Source organism: Recurvomyces mirabilis (assembly GCF_035927965.1).
Source record: "Recurvomyces mirabilis strain CCFEE 5264 chromosome Unknown scaffold_1, whole genome shotgun sequence".
NCBI lineage: Eukaryota > Fungi > Ascomycota > Dothideomycetes > Mycosphaerellales > Teratosphaeriaceae > Recurvomyces > Recurvomyces mirabilis.
This window is the reverse complement of record NW_027041935.1, coordinates 342819-364826: the sequence shown is the minus strand read 5'-3', so window position 1 is coordinate 364826 and position 22008 is coordinate 342819. Positions and strand designations below refer to the sequence as shown.

At 52.9% G+C, this 22008-nt stretch overlaps 11 protein-coding genes across 11 annotated transcripts; 7 read left to right on the top strand and 4 right to left on the bottom strand.

The window, feature by feature from the left end:
• Positions 1 to 8: 8 nt before the first annotated feature.
• On the top strand, positions 9 to 1231 carry LTS14_000166 (uncharacterized protein; the record flags this gene model as incomplete). Its single annotated transcript, XM_064832880.1, has 3 exons — positions 9 to 435; positions 492 to 760; positions 815 to 1231. 3 exons carry the CDS (start codon positions 9 to 11, stop codon positions 1229 to 1231), a joined length of 1113 nt encoding a protein of 370 aa, XP_064699149.1.
• Positions 1232 to 3767: 2536 nt separating this feature from the next.
• Positions 3768 to 5458, top strand: LTS14_000165 (uncharacterized protein; the record flags this gene model as incomplete). Its single annotated transcript, XM_064832879.1, has 2 exons — positions 3768 to 4643; positions 4700 to 5458. 2 exons carry the CDS (start codon positions 3768 to 3770, stop codon positions 5456 to 5458), a joined length of 1635 nt encoding a protein of 544 aa, XP_064699148.1.
• A 582-nt stretch (positions 5459 to 6040) lies between these two features.
• Positions 6041 to 6406, top strand: LTS14_000164 (uncharacterized protein; the record flags this gene model as incomplete). The annotated part of the gene is made up of 1 exon (XM_064832878.1): positions 6041 to 6406. One exon carries the CDS (start codon positions 6041 to 6043, stop codon positions 6404 to 6406), a length of 366 nt encoding a protein of 121 aa, XP_064699147.1.
• Positions 6407 to 7115: 709 nt separating this feature from the next.
• LTS14_000163 (uncharacterized protein) lies at positions 7116 to 8387 on the bottom strand (the record flags this gene model as incomplete). Its single annotated transcript, XM_064832877.1, has 2 exons — positions 7116 to 8248; positions 8327 to 8387. 2 exons carry the CDS (start codon positions 8385 to 8387, stop codon positions 7116 to 7118), a joined length of 1194 nt encoding a protein of 397 aa, XP_064699146.1.
• A 284-nt stretch (positions 8388 to 8671) lies between these two features.
• On the top strand, positions 8672 to 9960 carry LTS14_000162 (uncharacterized protein; the record flags this gene model as incomplete). The annotated part of the gene is made up of 2 exons (XM_064832876.1): positions 8672 to 8691; positions 8787 to 9960. 2 exons carry the CDS (start codon positions 8672 to 8674, stop codon positions 9958 to 9960), a joined length of 1194 nt encoding a protein of 397 aa, XP_064699145.1.
• A 143-nt stretch (positions 9961 to 10103) lies between these two features.
• On the bottom strand, positions 10104 to 11673 carry LTS14_000161 (uncharacterized protein; the record flags this gene model as incomplete). The annotated part of the gene is made up of 3 exons (XM_064832875.1): positions 10104 to 11250; positions 11319 to 11567; positions 11627 to 11673. The coding sequence occupies 3 exons, from the start codon at positions 11671 to 11673 to the stop codon at positions 10104 to 10106; spliced, it is 1443 nt and encodes a 480-aa protein (XP_064699144.1).
• Positions 11674 to 11990: 317 nt separating this feature from the next.
• On the bottom strand, positions 11991 to 14832 carry LTS14_000160 (uncharacterized protein; the record flags this gene model as incomplete). Its single annotated transcript, XM_064832874.1, has 3 exons — positions 11991 to 12377; positions 12498 to 13292; positions 13354 to 14832. 3 exons carry the CDS (start codon positions 14830 to 14832, stop codon positions 11991 to 11993), a joined length of 2661 nt encoding a protein of 886 aa, XP_064699143.1.
• A 447-nt stretch (positions 14833 to 15279) lies between these two features.
• Positions 15280 to 16869, top strand: LTS14_000159 (uncharacterized protein; the record flags this gene model as incomplete). The annotated part of the gene is made up of 3 exons (XM_064832873.1): positions 15280 to 15555; positions 15619 to 16339; positions 16400 to 16869. The coding sequence occupies 3 exons, from the start codon at positions 15280 to 15282 to the stop codon at positions 16867 to 16869; spliced, it is 1467 nt and encodes a 488-aa protein (XP_064699142.1).
• A 1322-nt stretch (positions 16870 to 18191) lies between these two features.
• On the top strand, positions 18192 to 19526 carry SHP1 (protein phosphatase regulator; the record flags this gene model as incomplete). Its single annotated transcript, XM_064832872.1, has 2 exons — positions 18192 to 18257; positions 18312 to 19526. The coding sequence occupies 2 exons, from the start codon at positions 18192 to 18194 to the stop codon at positions 19524 to 19526; spliced, it is 1281 nt and encodes a 426-aa protein (XP_064699141.1).
• Positions 19527 to 20438: 912 nt separating this feature from the next.
• On the top strand, positions 20439 to 20873 carry LTS14_000157 (uncharacterized protein; the record flags this gene model as incomplete). The annotated part of the gene is made up of 2 exons (XM_064832871.1): positions 20439 to 20514; positions 20611 to 20873. The coding sequence occupies 2 exons, from the start codon at positions 20439 to 20441 to the stop codon at positions 20871 to 20873; spliced, it is 339 nt and encodes a 112-aa protein (XP_064699140.1).
• Positions 20874 to 21360: 487 nt separating this feature from the next.
• On the bottom strand, positions 21361 to 21975 carry LTS14_000156 (uncharacterized protein; the record flags this gene model as incomplete). Its single annotated transcript, XM_064832870.1, has 2 exons — positions 21361 to 21647; positions 21705 to 21975. 2 exons carry the CDS (start codon positions 21973 to 21975, stop codon positions 21361 to 21363), a joined length of 558 nt encoding a protein of 185 aa, XP_064699139.1.
• Between the last annotated feature and the right edge of the window lie 33 nt (positions 21976 to 22008).

The window sequence follows — 22008 nt, the reverse complement described above, 5'->3', positions numbered from 1 at the left end:
CCATCACAATGGTCAATGATGGCCTCATTCATGAGCTACAGCACGCCGCCGACCTCTTCGATGGCCAATACACTGCTACCTCAGTCACCATCACGATCTCGGCTGCTTTAGCTGTCTACAACGCTCTGGAACTCATCTTGTTGATCCTGACCACCTTCAGGCGCTTCAATGGCTTATACTTCTGGAGCTTGTGCGCTGCGACGTATGATGTACTCGTGTATACTACTGGGTTCATGATTGAGTATTTCCAGTTCGCAGCGCAACTCACTGGGCTTACTATCAGAGTGCTCGGATGGCCTGCTATGATTACTGGGCAGAGTCTTGTTCTGTACTCCCGTCTCAGTCTGGTGATGGGTCAAGGGTACGATAACCTGCTGCGGACATTGAAGTGGATGATCATCTTCGACGCGGTTGTGCATCATTCTGGTACAATCAGTATGCGACCATAACGCATACTTAGGCCATGTCACCCTGCTGACTTTGTTGTACAGTTCTGACCTTCGGCGCATACTATGCTTCTCCAAGCGCTAGCTGGATACATGCGTACAATGTGCAGCACAAGATACAGCGGACCAGTTTCTGCATCCAGGAAGGACTCCTATCACTCATCTACATCTGGCGTGCTCTGAGTATATCTCGGCAGACATCTTCGCTAAGAAACAAGAAACAGAGTTGGCTGCTAATGTGGCAGTTGATCGCGATTAATGTAATCATAGAAGCGCTCAACGTTCTCATCCTAGTGGAGGAATATGCAGCGTTGGTATGTGCAACATGGCTTGTCTGCAACGTTCATACAATGCTGACAAGGTGCAAGCACGCCACCAAACAAGCCACAAAGGCATTCATGTACAGCATCAAGCTTAAGCTGGAATTTGCTGTTCTAGGTCGTCTTGTCGAAGTGACGGGCCACAAATATAGCAAGGAGCGGCCAAGGCTATTTGACATTGCCGGAGTGCACGTCAGTAAAGACCAGGAACTCAAGCAACCAATCACTTTCATGTCCAGGCTCGGCCGTCTGTTCTTCATCCAGCGGCGAAGCGTCTCGTCGTCAGACGTCGAAAAGTGTCATGCGACATCGACGGCGACAATCGTCGAGCAAGAGGAGATGCCAGCTGGCTATATCCAACACACAGCGTACTCGATCACCGCAACAATAGCTGAGGATAAGTGGCGAAGGCGGAACTTGGAGGAAGACTTATATACTGGTGCATGTCGGGATATCGGAGACTGAACGAGGAGACCGTAGTGAAGTCAGGGCGTTGGTACGACTAGCCGGAGTGATTGCGGAAGACGGCTCTTGATCATGCCAGAGTACTATCTGGCGTATCGTCGAATGTGCCTGGACCGTTGAACGACCACTCCATCAAAAGCGCGCTGTTCGAAACCCTCTTAAATCATACCAACTCCGCCGCCTGTACTTTTATGGTAGCTGGAGTCCACGAGAAGGGTGGATGCCATCTTCGCTCAACGTTTTGAGGCTGGTGAGGCAAGAAGAGATCTTCCTCGTCTAGATATCCATGAATGCTATTATAGCCTCCTAAGAAAGATGAGCTTGGCTCTTGCGGGCTAAAGGTGAGCGTTGGCTCATGGCGCGGCTCGTGGTCGTCTTGAGACGCGGGTGGCGTTGCAGTGGATGGTCTCGCATCTTGGTGATGGGCCGACAATTGCGACGAACTGTCACGCCGACTGCGTAGGCTTGTCGAATTGGCCGAGTATAATGACAGCCGATGTCTTCTATATGCTAGCATGTAGCTGTTCGGTGCCTGACGGACGGAGGTACTGATCCAGTACTCTGCTGCTGAAAGTCGAGATGTGAACGCCAGGAGAAAGATTGCAAGGAAGACCAGCAGACAGAGGATTATGAAGCTGAAGACTGCGAAAGGATCGAGTGCAGAAAGATCGCTAATCCGAGAACCATTCTTGATATCTAGGTAGCTGGCCCAACTCGACAGGAACATGATTATTTGGAAATAGTGCGGATATGTGCTATGCTGAAGATGAGACTCGATGGTCGCTGGTGCTTGCTCTTGTATATCTGTGACACCAACACCGTTGTTCGCTGCCGGCTGCGTAACGTACCTCTGCCTCAATGTTGGTATTCGCGTTCACCAGGGCTTATTTGCGCTGACTCGCAGAAGTGCTTACTGCGGATCCTTCGTTCATGCTAGTGAGACCTTGATGATACATTCTCTTGATCGCGCGCCAGAACAGGAAAGCAATATACAGCAAAGAGACGTGTGGGCATGTTGACGTCTTCAATCTCGATCCCCAAGTAGTATTGAGCCTAATCCGGTTGGAAAAACCCAAATTCCGGATCTCTCTTAGGGAGGCTCGAGTGTTCGCTCGACGCCTCCAAAATTTCTCGCCATTGCTTGCTGGGTCACACTCTTTGCTGCCAGGCACATGTACAGTGATGGTCTAAGTGGACGAGTACTCACTAGCCACACGCGAAGAGTAAAGACATGTGGATTAGCCTCATCGCGATAAATATCCGAGGCGAGGCGAGCATTCGCCTCGCTTGCCTTACCTGTGTATCGAATGAACAAGCACTTGCCGACCACTCTAACATGGTCGTACTCGACGTTGGGGTCGCTTGCACAAATATGCTTGTCGTCTTCGCCGTCCCCAGTATAGCGCAGGATGTGCGGACAGAGACCAAGAGTGCTGCCTCGTGGTACGCCCGCTGTTGTCATCGCCGTCAAGGTATTGCCACTCGAAACCAGAGTGATTTTTTGGTTGGATTGCAGATTCTTGTGACCACGGTAGCCGAATTCCACGCATGTCTCGGTCGCCATATGGAAGGAGTCCACATGCGGAAAGCCATAGCCGTTGGTCGGATCGGCAAACGAACAACTACACTTGACCGTTGCGCTTACATATTTGCTGTTCCCACATCAACTGCCATGTCCGCAAGAGCATGGTATTCACCAATGTCTTCGCGCCTGGCGCGCTTCTCAAGGGCGCGATACACAGGCTGTAGGAGCAGGTCTCCTTAGCATAGCTCTTCAACACAAACTTCTCATGGCAACCGCAAGTTTTGAAATCTAGGAAGCATGCTCGTGGGATGGAGCATCATGTTGGAAGGTGCTTAGAACTAACTCAACCTCGGCCTTCTGCTCAGCCAGCAACTTCCAACTGCTCTGAAGCTAGATGGCGCGCTTCAGCAAAAGTTCTTTTGACGGCCAGCCCGTGGTGGCAGATGATGATGAATGCGATGGTTGTTTCTTGAGTCCCTTGATTCTACGAATTGTGAGGAGTCTAATGAAGGAGAGAGAACCGAATGTGGAGGGTGGAGGTGAAAGGTGCTTACATAATAAAAGAGGGAATCCGGCTAGGCTGATCGACATCGCCAATGCTTCTTGTACCTTTGTCGAGATGGTTCTTCGCAAACTGCGGACATCCTACACACGATGTCTGAGCAGGTAGCAGGCGTGAAGCGGTCGCCAAGTCCCGGCGCGGATTCTGAGAATCATAGTGGACGACAGCGTTCGCGAGCCGCCTGCGCACCATGTCGCCAGCGAAAGCGAAAGTGTAAGCCTTACAAGCAGCCCTGGTGAAGCCACGCTAAAAGGCCGGATGTGCTAATAGTCGCCATAGGGTATGTGTTAATTCCAGCGAAGCATTAGACCGTTACCTGATCTCTTCATTTGCTGATTGCAATAATCAACAGCGACGGCAGGCTCCCATGCTCTACTTGTACCCGTTATGAGTATGACTGCGAGTACATCACGTCCAAGCGTCTTTCCCACGCTGGTGTAAATGGCGATATGCCTCCGGAGCTCCCGCCGCCGGTGCGAGAGCAGCAGCAGACAACGCCTAGCATCGTTCAGCTCCAAAAACATCCACTCACAGCTCCTGGAGCTCGTTTCCACCACCGCAGCATGCTGGATCCCGTCAAGACGCGCTTTGTACGCGCCAACTCCGCCATAGCGTTCCCTCGAATCTTGGGCATGGATCTGGAATCCGAAAGTATCCCTCGCCTACACTCTTTCGCCTGGCACTGCGGCATTCGAGCTGAGATCATGGAGGATACCGTCGATGTCACTACCCTGCTTACCTGGAAAGATCTCAAACGATTAGCAGGTATATACTTTAGCGTGGTGAATGTCGAGTTCGGTCTCCTCGAAGCAGCGACTTTTGAAGCGCAAGCTACCGCACGTTGGAAACAGCCGACAGGACGAAACGATGTCGATGCCGTTATGCTTGGCGTTGTGGCACTGGGGTCGTTTTTCTCATCAGCTCCACATGCGAAGGAGAATGACTTTGTGCGTGGAGCTCGCGAGCTACTGATGGAGAAGAGCGTCAATCATCCGACCACTAATAATGTCGCCGGGTGGGTCCTTCGCACCATCTACCTTCGCCTAGCATCAAGACCCCATGGATCGTGGATCTCAAGTTGCGTCGCTATGCATCAGGCTGAAGCTAGTGGATTGCACAAAGAGGTCCAGACGATTGCGGTGGTGTATCCTGCTGCGCCTACGGGTGATCACAAGGTTGCGAAGGCACGGAGAAGGCTTTTCTGGGTGGCCAGAGCCTTGAATATCATCTTATCATTTGAGTATGGACGATCAAGAGTAGCTTTTGACGTGATCACCACAAAGCGCTTCGCTGCTGAGCAAGGAGGGTTCGCTTATCAATTTGTGGTACGTCACGGCCCTCCTCCATAGATCGTTACGGTTGGTGTTGATTTCGCACGTAGGAGATGGCAGAACTGCTACCCAACGATTACGTTGATATTGAGCGAGAGCCAGATCCGCCTGGCGCTCTTTGTAATGCTCTGACGAAGATCGAGGAGGTCAAGACAGAGTCACCATTCATTCGGCTCCTTAAAGCTGACCTTGCTTTTGCTATCTATCGCCGACTTTGGCTTATGAGCCTTACAGATGCCAAAGACCGATCCGACTCTGTCATCAGTATCGGTAAATCAGCCGCTTCCGCTTCCGCTAAGCTTGTCGAAACTCGTACACCATGGTGGAATGTCGTACACGCTCCATTCCAATTCCTCTGCGTTCTCCTTGCTATCGGCACACCGCGAAGCCTGGCGCACATCAAAGACAGTCTGGCACTCCTCCGTCGGATAGCAGATACGTACGACACTCATATGACCCGCGAAGCCTACAATCAAGCTGCTATCCTCGTCAGGATGTCACGAAAGCGCAAAGAGCGAGAGTTGGAAGCTCTAGGTGGGGCGGACCAGCTGCCAGCTTATGAGGATCCGCCAACCTTGGGAAGTAGTACCAGTCAGACGGGTTTGACGGATGTGCCCAATCTGGATTGGGCAAGTCTAGAGTTGCCGTTCGAATGGGAGACGTTCTTGAATCCAGAACTTGTCATGGGTGCCCAGCAGCAGCCACATTTCATGGGGTTACAGGATGGAGCCCAGACGGTCCCGCAGCAGCAAGGCCACGGGATTGATGTTGGATCTGTTTTCGGAGTCAGGATGGGGTATCCGCCTTGATCTGTAACTGCCAGCCAGCCCAATCAGTATCACCCTAAGATCGAGATGGCACGCGAAATCACTCACTTCGACCGCCCAAGCAGTGTCATCGAGAAGCACTCCTTCACTGCCGCGAATAACCCAAGGCGCGGCAAGTACTTCGTCAGCTACGTTGGCTACAACGTGGAGACATCCAACGGGGCCAGAGATGCACTTATCGCCGCGATGCAGCTTCACACCGCAGGCCAGCAGTCTCTTGTCGAAGTACTCGAGATTATCGGTTGTTCCTTCGTAACATTTGACATGATCGCTTCCGTGAAGTTCCATCAGCTATTTCCGAAACTCAGGCAACTCACGGTGCATGGCTGCCCAAAGTTCAGCTTCGATTAGGCTGTCGACATGACACTGGACAAGTTTGATACACTCCCTTTCTACCTAGATGCCGACTTTTCCGAGCCTAGGTGTAGCCCTTGGGGTCTCGAGGTAGGCAAGAACGGTCGAGCACAGTGGGCCGCTCAACTCCAATCTCTCACATGTGCCAATTGGGGGTACACACAAGGCACAGAGTCTCCGTGTCAAAGCATACTACTCAAGCAGGACACGATGCTACGCCACGTACAGTTCTCGTTGAATGCCAACGAAACGCAAAGCACCACAAGAGAGCTGAAGAGCTCATCTCGTGATCTTGGTCCCACGTTGACGACTCGCCATGTTTCTCACGACACTCTGCTCGGTGTTCTAAAAGGCCAGAACTCTGATAAATTCCTCTGCGACCTTGGAATTCGCCTCTCCCCGGCTGCAGCCAACGTTCCGCCCCTCCAGCTCCCCAATCACGAAACACTGAAAATGCATGAGCGTTTTGCATGTCCGATCGGTACGGATGAGCATCCGGGTGTCTTCTTCTCTGCTGCGGCAGCGAAGAATATCCGCGGTCTCAAGGATGATGCAGGGCAAGAGGACGTGTGCTAACTGAACCGAAGCTACGAAGCATCCGGCGCTCATGTTTTAAGGTCAACGAGGCCGCCGAGTTAAGGTTCCCACCGCTTCGTCCCGATCAAATTGTCACCGCCGCCAATCACACACGAATGCACGATGTGGCCGACTCTGACGGGCTGTATGCGAAGTGGGAAGATATTTCCAAGACTCTGCTTGTTGGATGTCCACTTGTCCGCAAGCTGCGTGTCTAGTCTTCCGAGTGGGATGAGCACGCTCTTAGACGTCTGGGTGGCATTGTCAGTCGCGGCATTTTACGATAGGCCTTCTACAACATCGATGTCAGTGCGCGCCAATTAGCGGCTTCCCGGTGGCGCGGTCGCTGTCTCTAGTCACCGGTTGTCCATCGACAACAGTCACCGCTATTCATCCCTAGGGGAGACAGCAATTGTCTACGTAATTGCCTGTTCACAGACGGTAAGGGGTGAGGAGGGCACTGATTGCGGAGATGCCTGATCTGTCCTGGTACTTCTGCAGCACTGCCAAGTTGTAAAGACACCAGTTTGGTGGAACGGGGCGAGGTTGCCATGAAAGTTTGCTAGCTATTAGTTCACCTAGCCGCTACCTTTCTACCCGTAGTCAGCGAATTATCAAGATCTTGAGCCCGCGGGGACTAATACACTCGTACTATAGCTCGGACGATAGAATTTCATTACTTTCACTATTACAGTATGTACCATATAGCTTATAAGCGTGAGCGAGGCGAAACTTCAAGGAGTTCCAACCCGCCATCCTTCAACGAGTAATGCCGCCCATTGTTCCATCCCATCCACTTCGCAAGCACTTCTTCCCCGTCATGGCCAGGTCTCAAGCCCTTGCTGTTCCAGCCACTGCCCTCCACTCCAATGCCTTGGCCTTGTGCAGCAGATCGACCATCAGCCTCACCTTCGGACACTGCAAAGGCTGGTGAGCTTGTCAACGTGACGATTGGCCTTTGATCGAATCCGTCTTTCTCTAGCTCAGGGTTCGTAAGTACAGGTGTACAGCAGGCATCTGTACCGTCGAAGATCCTCTCCCACTCTGCTCGCGTCTTTTGCTTGAAGCGTTGTGTGTACAATGCTTTCTGCTGTGGCCATGTAGCCTTATCAAGCCGATCGCCTTTGATTTGCTTCACGTCGAGCTCAAGGCCCTTTATCAAAGCAGCGAAGAATTGAGGCTCCAATGCTCCGACCGCCATGTACTGTCCGTCTCGCGTCTCATAGGTGTCGTAGTATGGACATCCGCCATCTAGCATATTTGTCCCTCGCTCCCCACCCCAAGTCGGTAGCTTCTGAGCAAATCGTGGCATACTAGCCAAGAACGAGCTTCCGTCGACCATGTTCGCCTCCACAACTTGACCCAGACCCGTCCGCTCTCTCTGCATCAGTGCCAGAAGTATACCCGTGAAGCACACTGCCCCACCACCGCCGAAGTCACCTACGATATTGCCTGGAGCATATGGTTTCTCGCCCTGTCGACCGAGCATTGACAGGACCCCAGATACTGCGATGTAATTGATATCATGGCCAGCCATATCTTTGTACTTCCCATCACGCCTAAAACCTGTCATACGAGCTACGACAACTCGTGGGTTGAGTCGAAGAAGCACTTTCGCGGGATCCAGGCCCATCTTCTCCAGCACACCTGGCCTAAATGGGTCGATGATCACATCGACGTTCGCGACGAGCTTCTTAATCAGGGCGATACCATCAGCAGACTTCGTGTTGACGCATATGCTACTCTTGCGTCTCGTGAGCTGGTCACCTGTAGGAGGTGGTGGATTGGCAGTATGGGCTTTGGGATGTGCCCGGTCGAGTCGAAGGACTGTCGCGCCATAGTCTGCGAGCAGTAGTCCAGCGAAAGGTCCTTACCGATCATCAGTATGATATCAAGCTCACATCGTTGACAATGCCATACCTGGTGCTAGACCAGCGAATTCTAAGACCCTCAGACCTTGTAAAGGCGGTGATTGTGTCATGTTGTCAATGTCTCCAATCCAGTAGTATCGCGACGGCAACGCTGCCATTCAGCGAGACCAGATCGACTACATAATCACAATCATCAGACGCTGCCCCGGAGCTCTTGAGGAGCTGGCGAGGCCGGAACATGACAACCGCGGCAATGTAGAGTTTCATAGCGCAATGCCAAGAAAGCTGGGGTCGATGATGAGGTGAACTTCAGTTCTCCACCGCGATCCTTCGTGTCCACAACGACGTCAAGAATAGGCGACAGGAGCGACACAAACTCAGATAGTCATCGTATATGTCGGATCTCCAACACGCGTAAGTATGACACCAGAGATCTAGATTCTTCATTCTAAGTTCTTCGTCGTTTTGATGGCCGACCTTTTGCATCAACTCACACTCAACCACGCCAGCATACCTATAGTGGTAAAAGGCAATGCACTCTACCGCGGCTGCGAACGTTGGCTGGTGAAAGGCATCTCTTATCTTCCCTATGCATCAGATCGAGAGCCGAATGGCGACAAGGTACTACTTGATGCTTTAGCCCACGACCGACTCCACGAGCTAGAAGCCGACGTATTCACTCTGCATGATCTCGGACTAAATACAATTTCCGTGCGTCACCTGGAGCCCGACACAGATCACACTGCCGCTCTGAAGCTACTGGAGAGGGAAGGAATCTACGTTCTCGTCACTATCTTCGATGGCCTACATAAGCGTCGGAACAGATGGCCGACCGAGGACAAAACCACTCCCGAAGACTACGTGAGACAGCATTACAACGCGGAGACCATGATAAGCAACTTAAGGCTTGTTGAAGAGCTTGCCGACCATCCAAATGTCCTCGGCTTTGTGGTTTCTGGCTCAAGCATGAACACGGTCCGAAATACAAAGGCTGCCGAAGTCCTACGTGCTTGTATCAGGGACACGAAAGCCTTCCTCCATGCTCGCGGTAAGCGAGCGGTCCCTATCGGAGCGACCATGAGCGACCTCGCCTCGTTACGCCTGCCTTTCTTGCAGTACTTCTCCTCAGGCTCACCACCTGAGTGCGCAGACTTCGCTGCCATTGATTGCTACAGTTGGGCTGGAAAGTCGTCGTTCCAGATTTCGGGCTGGAAGAATCTCGTCGCGAGTGTCTCGAAGGTTACACGGATGCCACTCATGTTGAGTGCCTTCGGGGCAAATATTACCCAACCTCGACTCTGGGACGAGCTGCTCTGCCTTTACAGCCCTGACATGACTGGCGTCTTCAGTGGAGGCTTTGCGTATACCTTCTTCGAAAGTGGTAATGGACATGGCATTGTCAAGACTCAAGAGGACGGGTTCCGGAAGCCAGCGAGGGACTTTGATCGGTTCAGAAAGCACTTCAAGATCATCAACTGCAGGGCCGCGAAGGAACTCTTCAGTCAGGCATCTGATGCCGAGGTACCAGCTCTCGAGCTGCAGAACCTCCCGAGCGACAGGTGGGCCGCGGGTCCAGAGCTTTCGCCATTTCCTGGTGACTGGGATCGGACCATCGGGGATGTGGTGCATGCCAGAGCTCCTGATTCCAGCGATGCCATTGTTCTGCCGTATCGACCGCGGTGAGTACATGCTGGCTGGCGATGCCAGCATTATGCAGCCACCCTCCTGTCCGTGACCAAGATCATCGGTGTCGACTTGGCTATCTCATGCCATTCCCACTCACCACACAGCAACAATGGGCAGTGAGGGACAGGCTGCAGAGCTCGCTACCGCAGGACTACAGTCTGCAGAGATCCAGTCTCGATGATCCTCTCCTGCTCATCCGATATCGTGCTAGCAGTCGTAGCCGCTGCTTCGAGTGCCAGCATACCGATCCTTGGGCCTCCAGCGAAAAGCCCAGCGGTATCACCCATGTTCTGTGCACTGATCTCGGCACCGGCATGAAGATCCTGATAAGCTTGAAGCACCCACGATCTTACCAAGCTCGATGGCATAGAGCGGAAAATACTCATATCTGCTAGAGCGTTCCAGATGACGAGTAGAGCGATTTGTCGACATTTGGGGTCGATGACGTTGCTGTGTTTTGTTTGCCAAGACATAATGATATTGGCTGTCAATCGGGTTTGCTCTGCTTGCAAGGATGTAAGATGCTCGGCCCTGGTGTTGGTTTTTGATGTCGGCAGCGAAGGATCTGATAAAACACCCGGCTCTATGGTATAGAGAGTCAATTGGAGCTTGATAGCGATCAGCCGCAGGTACCAGTAATGGATGGCGGCAACGAATTGATCGAGGGTCTCGAAAGAGTATGTCGTTGGCATTATCGCTCGCTTCGTCTGCGATGCAGGTGTCGAAGTGATCTTGACGCGATGAAGTAATGTGTTCTCAGCGTCTGAGTCAACGAGCCCGAGAAGCTGATCAACCAGCTGGCGTGCGTTGATAGAGTTTGCCGACCGATATCTCGCAGTAGTCTCTCCACGTACTGCCCGCACAGCGGCTATAGCACGAGGCACTTTGATAGCCAACCTAGTCATCAAGCCCTGAATAGTAGCCACTTCCGTCGTTGCACTCGGTGTTGAGAAGTTCAGCCCGTCCCAACTCTGTCTGTCCCAACCCGATGCTTTCCCAACCCCACAAGCAAGCAAGAAATCCTTGTCAACCGACTGCCAGATTAGGTATCGCCCAAAATCACTCAATCTCGTGTCCGGAGTCCTGGCGGCTACGATTGCTCGAAGCCCATCTAAGTGGGGTGCTTGCTGTACTATGTCAAAGTTGGCCACTACGCCGCCGGCGAAAATGAGGAGCCCGACGCTCATAAGAGAAGCATCTGAGCTGTCGAGGTTGGTACGGAGGACCGTGAGGGCTTCACCTCTACTTCTTGTGGCCTGGCGGGCTGAGGTCGCAGTGCGGTGGAAACTCTTGAGAGTCAGTCTTGCTTGGCCATCGCATGGACACGCTTATACATAAGTGTGACTATCACGTACTAGGACTCCAAAGCCGACACTGCCGCTCGTGCGGAGGCATCGATGGTGGCGCTATAGCCGACATACCGTGGTACGTAGGCAAACCAGGAATGTTTGAGGTAAAAGTCTTCAAAGCGAAGGCCGACCTGCTTGGCGAGGATGGCATTGGGTGAGCTTAGAACGATTGGGGTCGGTGGCGTCAAGTATGGTACCGCCGGTTCTTTCGCCACGCATAGTCGCTGATGCGGACGGTTTGTTGGGACATGAACACTGAGGTGTTGTTAGACTCTAAGTTGTGCGCACAGGAAAGAACCATACCCACACAATACCAGACCTGGTAGTCTTGAGCATACAATCGTTCTTTTGAGTCACGCATGTATGCCCGTCGTCATCATGTACTGCATGACAAGTCTGACAATCAGGCCTCAATCGCTTGGCTCGCCGGACCTTGCGGGCCATCATATTACGTCCGAGGGAACACAAATGCGAGTGGCATGATGAGGCGGATTGGCAATACTGCTATGAATCTATTACAAGTCAGATGTTTAGGTAGGGCTGGAGTTTCATCAAACGCGGCGAGGCTGAATCGCGCGCCAAGAGCAGAGCGTGATCGGCAACATGGAACTACACGAGAGGCTTCATCGTACACCAGAGAGAGGAGATTCTGTCTCACAACTACAATGACGATACCTATTACACTTCTCTCGTCGTAGGCGTCGTCGGCGTCATCTCTCTCGCTCCACCTCCACCACTGCCCAACCCCAGACTCCCAATCCTCATGGCAATAGCATTCCCCACTGCATCAACCGCTCCCTTCGGACTACCCAAGCTAATGCCCGACCCTTGCGAACCAGCCATAACAGAGAACAATTTGATTCTTGTCCCGGTCCATATCCCATTGATACCACGATTTACGGCAGTATCTTGCGCGTAGATGAAGCCCCATATCAGCGAGAGGTACCAGCCTAGTGAAAGGGATGTCCAGACGAAGTGCTGCACCTTCGGTGATGAGGTCGTGCCACCCGCGTTCTGGGCCGGCGATGTGGCAGTAGTAGATGATGCGTGGACTCGGCCGCCGTTCTGTATTAGTTCTAGAAAGCCGTGAAGCTGGAGGTGCGGGAGCCATGTCTCGAGCTGAGAAACTTATAGTCAGTACACCATCTGGTGTGACACGAGCGTAAGGGATTTGTGATTACTTACCCACTCAGGCGTCGCTCTAAATCCCTGTCCTGGTGGTGCGCCCGCAAGTCCACTACTCGACTGCGCAGTAGTAAGAGCAGGCAAACTAGCCGTGCTCGTGTTCCTACTCGTCGACCTCGAGAAAGAGCCCTGACCGACCGGCTGCTTGCCTCTAGCCTTCTCGGACATACTTCTAGATTGCAGCGGTACGGCGTCCTCGGTCACACTACTGCTTGCACTCAGGGGCGCCGTGAAAGAGGCACTGCTCCTCAACTCGCCTCCCTCTTCCGCCTCGTCATCCTCATCGTCCCCGATAGCAAAAGCACCATGCTCGGGCACATTTCCAAGATGCGGCGACCTCGTCGAGGCCGGGCTCCGCAGACTATCGATCGAACCACCACGGACAGGGCTCCTTACTCCACCCGCAGCAGCAGGGCCGACCAGCTCACCGCGATCTTTGCGCTCTTGCGATTGTCGATCAAGCTCCGCCAGCGCACCTTCAACCGTGAAGTCCCGCAGTGCATAGAAGCGTTTGCGCGTTCTAAGCACAACGTCCACGAATCTGCGATTAGATTCGACCTGATACTCGAGGATAGCGTTGAGTGCTCCCAGAAGCTGTTCTAGCAGTAGATGATTTGCTTCCTTTTCCAGCAAGAAATCGGGTGTTGACAATGAGCCGAACAGCTCCAAAAGTTTCGAGCTGGTGGCTCGTTGCAGATCTCGTACGTGCGGAGCGATGTTATTGATGGTGGCTAGGAGAGCAGGATAGATAGATTCCAATCGACCCTGTGTCGTGGTCATGAGGGTGTGTACAGTCTGCATCACATGATCAGCATTTCACCACCATATTGCCCTCCCAGCGTCTCAGAATACATACTGTTACGAGGAAGTCTGCATAACTTCCATGGAAGTTATGAATCCTGAGCACAGAAGGCAGACTATCATGCCCAATCAACGGCTTATTTAGTCGTCCTCCAAAGGCAGGCTCCACGCTCATCGTCTGCAGAATCAGCACACACATCCTCACAATTCCCTGCTTGCCCCGATCATCTTTGGCGCTCATACAATAAAACAACACCAGAATCACGAAGTCGTGCGCTCGATCCGTTTCTGTGATAAAAGCCCGGAACCGCTTATTCACCTGCAGGAGTTCCCAGAACAGGGCAAGCATTTCCGGCGCCCATGGTATCTGCTTGCTGCTGCCTCCCACGGCGGAAGGGAGGTACGACGATACGCCGGAGATGGGTTGCATGAGGACCGTGGTGAGACCTTGTTGTATGAATTGGAAGTCTTCTACGCGGTGGAGACGGCCGAGGGATTTGCGGTAGGCATTTGGCTCCGAAGGCTGATCTGGATAGAGGACTAGGATTAGGAGAAGGTCGAGGGAGAGATTGGCAAGCTTGGCTTTTGTGTCAGTCTCGGTTATGGAGGTTGTGAGATCGACGGGAACGCGCCAGGAGGCGGGGTTGTACTTCAAGACTGTGTTCAGCAGCGAGCATATGACGCTGAGGGCGACTTGTCGGTCGGGCTTGGTGGTCAGGTAGGATAGTGATCGCAACTCCGTCTCTGCCACGATGTGAGAGGGTGTATAGAGTTGACGGCTGAACAGGCTCAGCAGTAATCGCATGACCTCGATGGCGTGCCTCTCGTTCTCTCGCGTCATACCCACTGACTGCCGACATCCAATTCCACTATTCCAGATATGATATGTGACCTTCAAATCTGGCAGACCATCGGCATCCAGTCGCTTAGGCAGAGTGAACCCGGCGAAGAACAGATATTTCATCAGCAAATCTATCAATTGTTCACCAAGCGGTGGTCCAATATCCTTTCCACCAGCCTCAGCACCATCATCATCCTCCTCATTGTATTTTCTCCCTGGTGCCAACCCATCATAAAGAAGTCCGGGCCGATTGTGCTTGGTATTCCATATCTGCGCCGGCCTTCGTGGAAGCCAAAAGAAGCCATGCTCCCACGGTCCTAAATGATCCGCCTCATAGATATAGGGCAGCAATCTTGTCAATATCCTCACACAATTCAGGACCTGCGAAGCAATTGGCTGATGTGGATCAGCGAAACACCGTTGGTGCTGTAGGGCATCGAGACGAGCGACACAGGCGTAGACCAAAGTCTCAAGGTTCTTCTTCGGGACTGGTGGTGTACCTGGTGGGCGACTTGCGGTGTTCTGAGTGAGATTGCGGACGTCTGTGGGTGACCACAGGGCGAAGACGTCTTCGGCTGTTTCTGGAAGTTGGTAGAATTGGGCCCACCATGCTGAGTCGGCTGGTATATTATCCTCGCGAGCCAGACGGAAGACATCTTCTTTGAAGGTCAGCTTGCTCTCCGAGGCGCCCATGTTGGTGATCGAACGTCACTACTCAGACAGGTAGTCCGGGCAGTGCTTCTTAGCCTTTACTCAGCACATGTCAGCCTGCCTTAGCAAGAGGCAGCTGGAAACAAATGTGGTAATGGTGATCAGCTACCAAGGCTAGACGTTTTCTCTATCTCGGTATCAGTGGATCACAGAGTGTCACAAATGCTACGTTGCTTTGTGTCGTCCAACTTTCGTCGGTGTTGCTATAGCTATCGACGAGATCCGCTATGACTATGTATTAGATTGACTAAGTAGTAAGATCGTTCGGTCCTGAGGCAGCGTGGTAGTTGTTGTCCAGAGGTTTGTCGTCTTCTAATCCACATAAGAAGCTGGGACAGACTGAGGAGTAATAGTGCAGATACGAGAGCAAAACATAAATACGCTTGATAAACGATCAGCTATTGACGCAATGCCTGGCCCTGGCCTCCCATGCAGGGCGCAAATGCTCATGCAGGGTCCAGCGGACTACGGGCCGGGCGCATCCGCGCCAACAACTTCACCTTCACGAACACCACATCAATCTTCCTACTACGCCTTCTCAACACTGGCCACATGATGTCGATTGCAGAGGTGCGGTCGCGCTTCGAGGCGGCATTTGCCCAATCGAAGATACCGATCGATCCTCGAAGACCGCCACCAGATGCTGCGGGCTTCGTCCAGAACATATTCCTAGCAGCCAACATCTGCACGCGACGAAATATCCAGGTTTGTGGCATAGATCTCCCGGTCGGACGAGCACCTGAGCCCGACTTACTCGATCTCCAATAGCAATGTTCATCTTTCATCATCTCACATATCATACCTTCTCATGAGAAGACGATACTATTATGTCAACTGCTCTTCGCCATCAGTAGATCCTTCGAACCACGGGAGCCTGGCCGACGACGCGACACTACAAAAGCAGAAGACACGAACACGGGACTTGGCAAAATCGTCGCGGGAAAGTTGCAACAGCCTCCACAGCCAACTTTCAAACGACTACATATCCTGTATATCGTGAGTGATGTACTCACGACACTGCACTATCGAAGCTCGGACAGTCGCGTACCAAACCCAGAGAGCATTATTATCATCCATCGATATATTCCATTACTCGCTACATTTGCCACTTTTCGCGGCCACGAGACATTCACTCGAACCTACCCTCAGATCCTCTTCCTCCTCCTCACCTGGCGAGATAACGACATCTTGCCGGAGTCCCACATCGCCACGATCCACGAAAACATACTATTAGTCGATTCGTCAAGTCTCACCTGGCCAGCCTTTGGTACCCAAGTAGACGAGGAAGAAAAGAAGATCACCTTAGCTCTCGCCCACGAAGCCGAAAGCGCGAACCTCTCCCTACCCTCACGCCACAGCGTTCCCCACGACCCAACAGCGCCTTGGCATGAGCTCCCAGCCGCTAACGGCCTGTACATGAAGCGGACACGCGGCTACCCGCTGAAAGCCGCAGCAGTGCCGCAAGGAGGATATGTGGTCAGAGAAGCAGGTCAGTCCACTAACTCTATTCGTGAGGACTAGATAAAAATCCTAACCAATACACACGAAGCTCAAGACAAGCCGCTAGATCCTGGGTTGAAAGCCGAGGTGCAGAGTTTGCACAAAACAATGCTCCTGCAATTCGAGAAGTTCACCCCTGCCGAGGAAGTGCACGATATTGACGCCTTGGGCAATATTATCTATATCGACCCTGAACGGCCTACGAGGAATTACTGGGGTTGGAGTCTTGAGGGCATTCCGCGGATGAGAGAGCAGGCTGAGAAGGATAGGTTGGCTGCTAGAGGATATGGAGATTTGCAGCTTGGTGCTTCAGGGCCTGGGGGGGCGGTAGAGAGGGCTAGAGCTTTGGCTGAGGGGAGAGGTGGGTTGCAGCGCCGCGGTGGGATGCAAGGTGGAGGTGGGATGCAGGGTGGTGGTCAGAGGGGTGGTTGGAATGGTTCAGTCAGAGGTGGACGAGGATGGCGAGGAGGCGGTGGCGGTGGCGGCGGCGGTGGCGGTGGTGGTGGGAGGAGATGGTGATGCAGTAGACAGACACGACAGGTTCTGACTCATGGGCTGCACAGTAGGTATGATGATACGTACCATGTAAGATAGTATTCTACACTACTGCGCGAGCCAGGGACTTCTATCGCAGGTCACTCGCGCCACGTCTTACTCTGCATCTAAATCCCTTCTCCGCGCAGCGTCGCACGTTGCTGGCACCGAGCTGAGCTGAGCTGCCCTGAGGTACCCGGGGCGAGATCAGCCAAGTCCAAACCGAACTTAGTGCAGATTATTGCCTGGCCTTTGTGATCGTGTCCCTGCGCCGAGATGATCATAAGTGACAATTCTTGCTCCCGCGTCTAAGCCTCCTAGACGCCATGCAACGCCATGCTATGCTGAGCTGAGCTATCTATGTTATGCACTTTTCTACCCGCGAACCATATCTACAAGGCCTATAGCTTTTTACACCCGTAAGTACCCATCATTCAAGCGCTGTATAAGCATCCATCTCCTCCCCATCTCTTCGTTTTCGCTCTATCGGATCGTCTCGAATAATGACACCGGGGCCCATGGTTCGTGTACCATTGCTGCTACGATGTGATGGAAAGATCTACACCACAAAATCATTAGCAAGCTGCCCTGCCTGTAGGCTTCCCCCAATCTTTCGTCCAGCCTTACCTTAGTGTTCGCCCATCCTAATCTATAAGCAGCCTCATGAGCAAACAGCTCTCCAAAACCCAACATCAGTCCGTTCACAAATGGTAATAATAAGTTTATTGCTGCGCCGCGTAGTATCGACCATATTGTCGGTGGTTGGTATAATATCATTGGACTTGAGGAGCTGGAAGGTGGTGAGCCGGAGGGCGAGGTAGTGTCCTGGTTGCTGTGGTTTGCATCGTAGTTCTCGCTGTCTTCGGAGGGCGGAAAGGTTGCTTGGGAGGAGGAGAGGTCGCGTGGGCTGGCCATGGTTGAGGCCCGGTCGATTAGGTTACTGAGCAGGGCTGTCCGTTACTGGACCAGAGTCAATGGCAGTATGCTTCAGGGAGTGTCTGAAGTGAATGATCGTCGGCCGTCTCGGTGGAGAATAGTCGAATAGCTTGGATGGACATTCAATATTAATGGGTTAATAGGTGGTCTATGCGGATATGAGCTACTTTGGGAGTCGGCACATCCCTCCCAGATCTGGGGAAATGCAGGATTAGGTAAGCGAATGACGTTTCAATCTCGTGCCTGAGCTCGACTTTGACAAACATTTGAACACGAATTCAAGAAGCCCTTCTCACTCCATCACTATCTCATCCGAAAGGCTCATATCACCCAAACAGTATCACCAACTCACAATCGACACTTTCGCCACCATGGATTCAGAGCAAGCAGACAAGGTCGCACAGTTCAGTGCTGTCACAGGCGCCAACCCGAGCACAGTACGTCGCCTGAACAGAAATTGTGGACATATCAGGATGCTAACCTGATTCCAGGCACAGACAGCACTCGGGTCGGCCAACTGGAACCTCGAAGAAGCCGTCGCTCTCTACTACGCCGCCTCCGAGGACCCCCAACACGACCACGATGAGGACTTCAACGCAGATAACGACGAGCATCTCAACGAGGCCATGGCACAGTCAGCAGAACCACAGTCGAGCAGCTCAGCACCAGCTCCATCACAACCCAATGCTCCTCGCCGCATAACTGGTCAGGCCCCAAGAGCGGTGACGCTACGTGATTTGCAGCGAGGCGAGGAGGATGACGACGACCATGATGATCCAGACAAGAAGCCAGACATGTTCGCAGGCGGCGAGAAGAGCGCTCTAGCAGTACAAAACCCCGATCGAGGCGGTGGACCTGTCGATCACTTCCGCAACATCATGAACCAAGCCCGCCAGAACCGTTCCCGCCCCGGTGACGGAGACGACGAGAATGCTCCAGCCCAACCTTCCCACTTCGGCGGCCGCGCCCAAACACTCGGCGGCGACGATGCACCCAGCCAAATCATCAACGACCCTTCCTCCCGCAGTCAACAAGGTGGTGGTGGTGTTGGTCCAGCAGGCCGCTCCTCCCTTCCTCGCGTCACTCGCACACTACACCTCTGGTCTGACGGCGTGAGTATTGACGATGGTCCGCTCTTCCGCTTCGATGACCCGGCGAATCAGGACATGATGGCGCAGATTCACCAGGGTAGGGCCCCGCTGAGTTTGCTAGACGTGCAGCCGGATCAGGAGGTGGACTTGAATCTGATGCCGCATAAGGATGAGAAGTATGTCAAGCCGAAGCAGAAGTATAAGCCATTCGGGGGCGAAGGCACGAGGTTGGGAGCTCCGGTGCCAGGACCTTCAGGGTCGGAGACGAGCCAGGCGGCTGGTGTGCCTGCGGCAGCACCAACGGTAGCCGCACCGGCGTCATCGAGCTCATCTGATGGGAATAAGACGACGGAGATGGCGATCGATGAATCCACACCTACCGTCCAACTTCAGATCCGCCTCGGCGACGGTACACAACTTCGCACACGTTTTAACACGACTCACACCGTTGGCGACGTCTACGAGTTCGTGAATCGGGCCTCGAGTTCTTCGCAGGGGAGGTCGTATGCGCTTATGACTACGTTTCCATCGAGAGAGTTGACGGATAAGGGGCAGGTGCTTGGGGAGATGGGGGAGTATAAGCGGGGTGGGGTTGTGGTGCAGAAGTGGACTTGATGGTTTAAATGGGTGCGAACGTAGAAATTCAGGTCACGGAAACAGATTCTGCAGGCATCTGAGGAAGGTGTTATGATGCTATGAGCATGAAAAGCGATAGACTTGGAGGGTCACCCCCTCACGGCATGAGCGGTAGGACTCTCTTTACCATAGAAGGGCAGTAAGTGGAGCTGCTATGGCTCAAGTAGTCATGGGGTTGGGGCACTACATGCATTTCTACATGTAAACGCACCATCTCCATGTACACGTCCATCTGATTGATCATTGCAACTTCGTCTTATAGCCGTCTGAAAGAGAGCCATCATTACTGAGGCACCACGGGTGATCGGCCGGAAGATCAACGTGCGGAGACATTCTCACTCCACTTCCCTTTGACTTTGCACCACACATCATCGTCGCCTCCAAGCAAGCTACCAAAGTCCTCGTGCCACCGCCACGACCGTTGTGTGGCTCACAAAGTATGAAGGCTGATCAGTGGCTACAGAGGATCTGTCTAAGGCAACATCATTAGCTGGATCGCGATCTCATATCTCTCCAAGATGATCACTGCTTCCGGCAGCCCGCCTCCATCCAAGCAATGTCCTGTACTCCGCGGCAGCATTCCTTGTCAAGCGCGCCTAGTCAAGTCATGGGATTCCGGACTTGTCGTGCTTGTATGGACTCCACCACCATCTCCGTCATAGGACACCCAAGAAAGGCTAGCGATCGACGGCTCTTGTGTACCTCTAGCCTTTCACGGTCCTTGTCTGTCAAACACTAAACGTTTGTTTTTCTCATTACAGTATACTAGCGCGTCTGCCTGCCTGCTTGCTACTCCGCAAGTATCTTTCGTCATCTTGTCTTGGATGAAGTCAAAGTAGTGGGAACGTGTACTGTATACTCTGCTGAGCTCGATCTTTGCCAGTATACGAGATGGCACAATATTTCGTTGATAAAGCACTCGCAGCCATGCCTGATATTGCTCCTGATGGGCCATTGAAGGGAAAAGGTATGTGTATCATCTCGCCGTTGCTGCACGACCGAATCCTGCCCCTCTCTCAGATTTGTGTTCTCATACCGCAGCATGCTGATGCGTGACGTCCAGGTCTACTCTCGCCCATAGGTGACCCTCTGGGCCACGTCTTCGACAAAGGGCTAATGCCCGTCGGTCACGTTGTGGGAGCAGTAGCGAAGCCGAATGGGCAGGCGTTTCTGGACGTGCAGAAGGATGCTAAGGAGAAGATCACGGGTGTGAAAGAAGATGACGACAACGAGGAGAAGGAGAACAAGAAGTCGAATGAGGAGAAGCCGGGTGGGAAGAGCATTGGTGGCAATGCTCAGACGGGGCAGAATCCGCTTGGCCTCTGAGATGGGAGAGTGAGGGAAGACCGTGTATGAGGTGCTTGTGGGGTTGCATTGCGAGGGTGCTTTTGCGTGGAATTGTTGCATTTTAACACTGGCATATGGGATCTATGGTCCAGAACGAGATTGTACGATAATGAAGGTCGGGAGAGCACGAGCATTCATTGTGTGCACTGTAGGAAAAGAAAAGGATACGTCCGCATCAGTCGTCTTCGGGCTTCTTCTGTCCTCGGGACCACGATCATCAGAGATATGATGGTATCGAACTCTGCTCATGATCGCAATGTTGGCCTCGTGGTGGACTGGACTGGACACTGGCTTTCAGCCGTACATCTTACAAATCTCTTGTCTTCATTCGGATGGACCTCTGGCACGGATGTGCACCAGAGACGCAAGCCAGCAGATCCTCCACCTACAGTGCACCAACGCCTCGACTATGATAAGGTTGCTTCATCAGATAGACCACCTGGCACGCTCACCTTACCGCCAAGACTTAGACCTTGGTAAACACCAAGTCAAGATCACCAGGATCCACCGTAAAGTGATCCAACGTCTCAGTCATGATCCGCTTACCATCCTCCCCCTGAGCCAAACTCACGTCAAATCCCGCCAGTAATCTCGCAGTCAAAGTGCGCAACTCAGTCAGCGCCAGATTCTTGCCTATACAGCCCATCGGACCCATGCTGAAGGGAGCGTATGCATCTTTATGCTTGATCATATCGGGACGACTGTACCAGCGCTCTGGGACAAAGGAATCGGCGTCTTCGTAGTTGTGCTCGTCTGCACATCGGTAATGTTAGCGTACGGCAACCAAGGACCACGACTCGCTTGACCTACCTCGACCCATGACGTACGACGGCATGAGATACGTCGTTGAGCCGGGAATGAACGTCTCACCAACATGCAAACCCTCGGGTGGCGTCATCCGGAAGAGGCCACTGGGAACAGGAGGATGAAGGCGAAGAGCTTCGTTGATGGCGCCATTGAGGTGCATTGCTCCATGAATGTCTTTGTCGGACCAGTCACCTTTCATCAATGACTGAACCTCCTTTCGGATCTTCTGGACGTGCTCGGGCTCTTGGGCCAAGTGGTAGAAGAGGTAAGTCATTGCTCCTGCTGTTGTGTCAGAGCTAGAGCATCA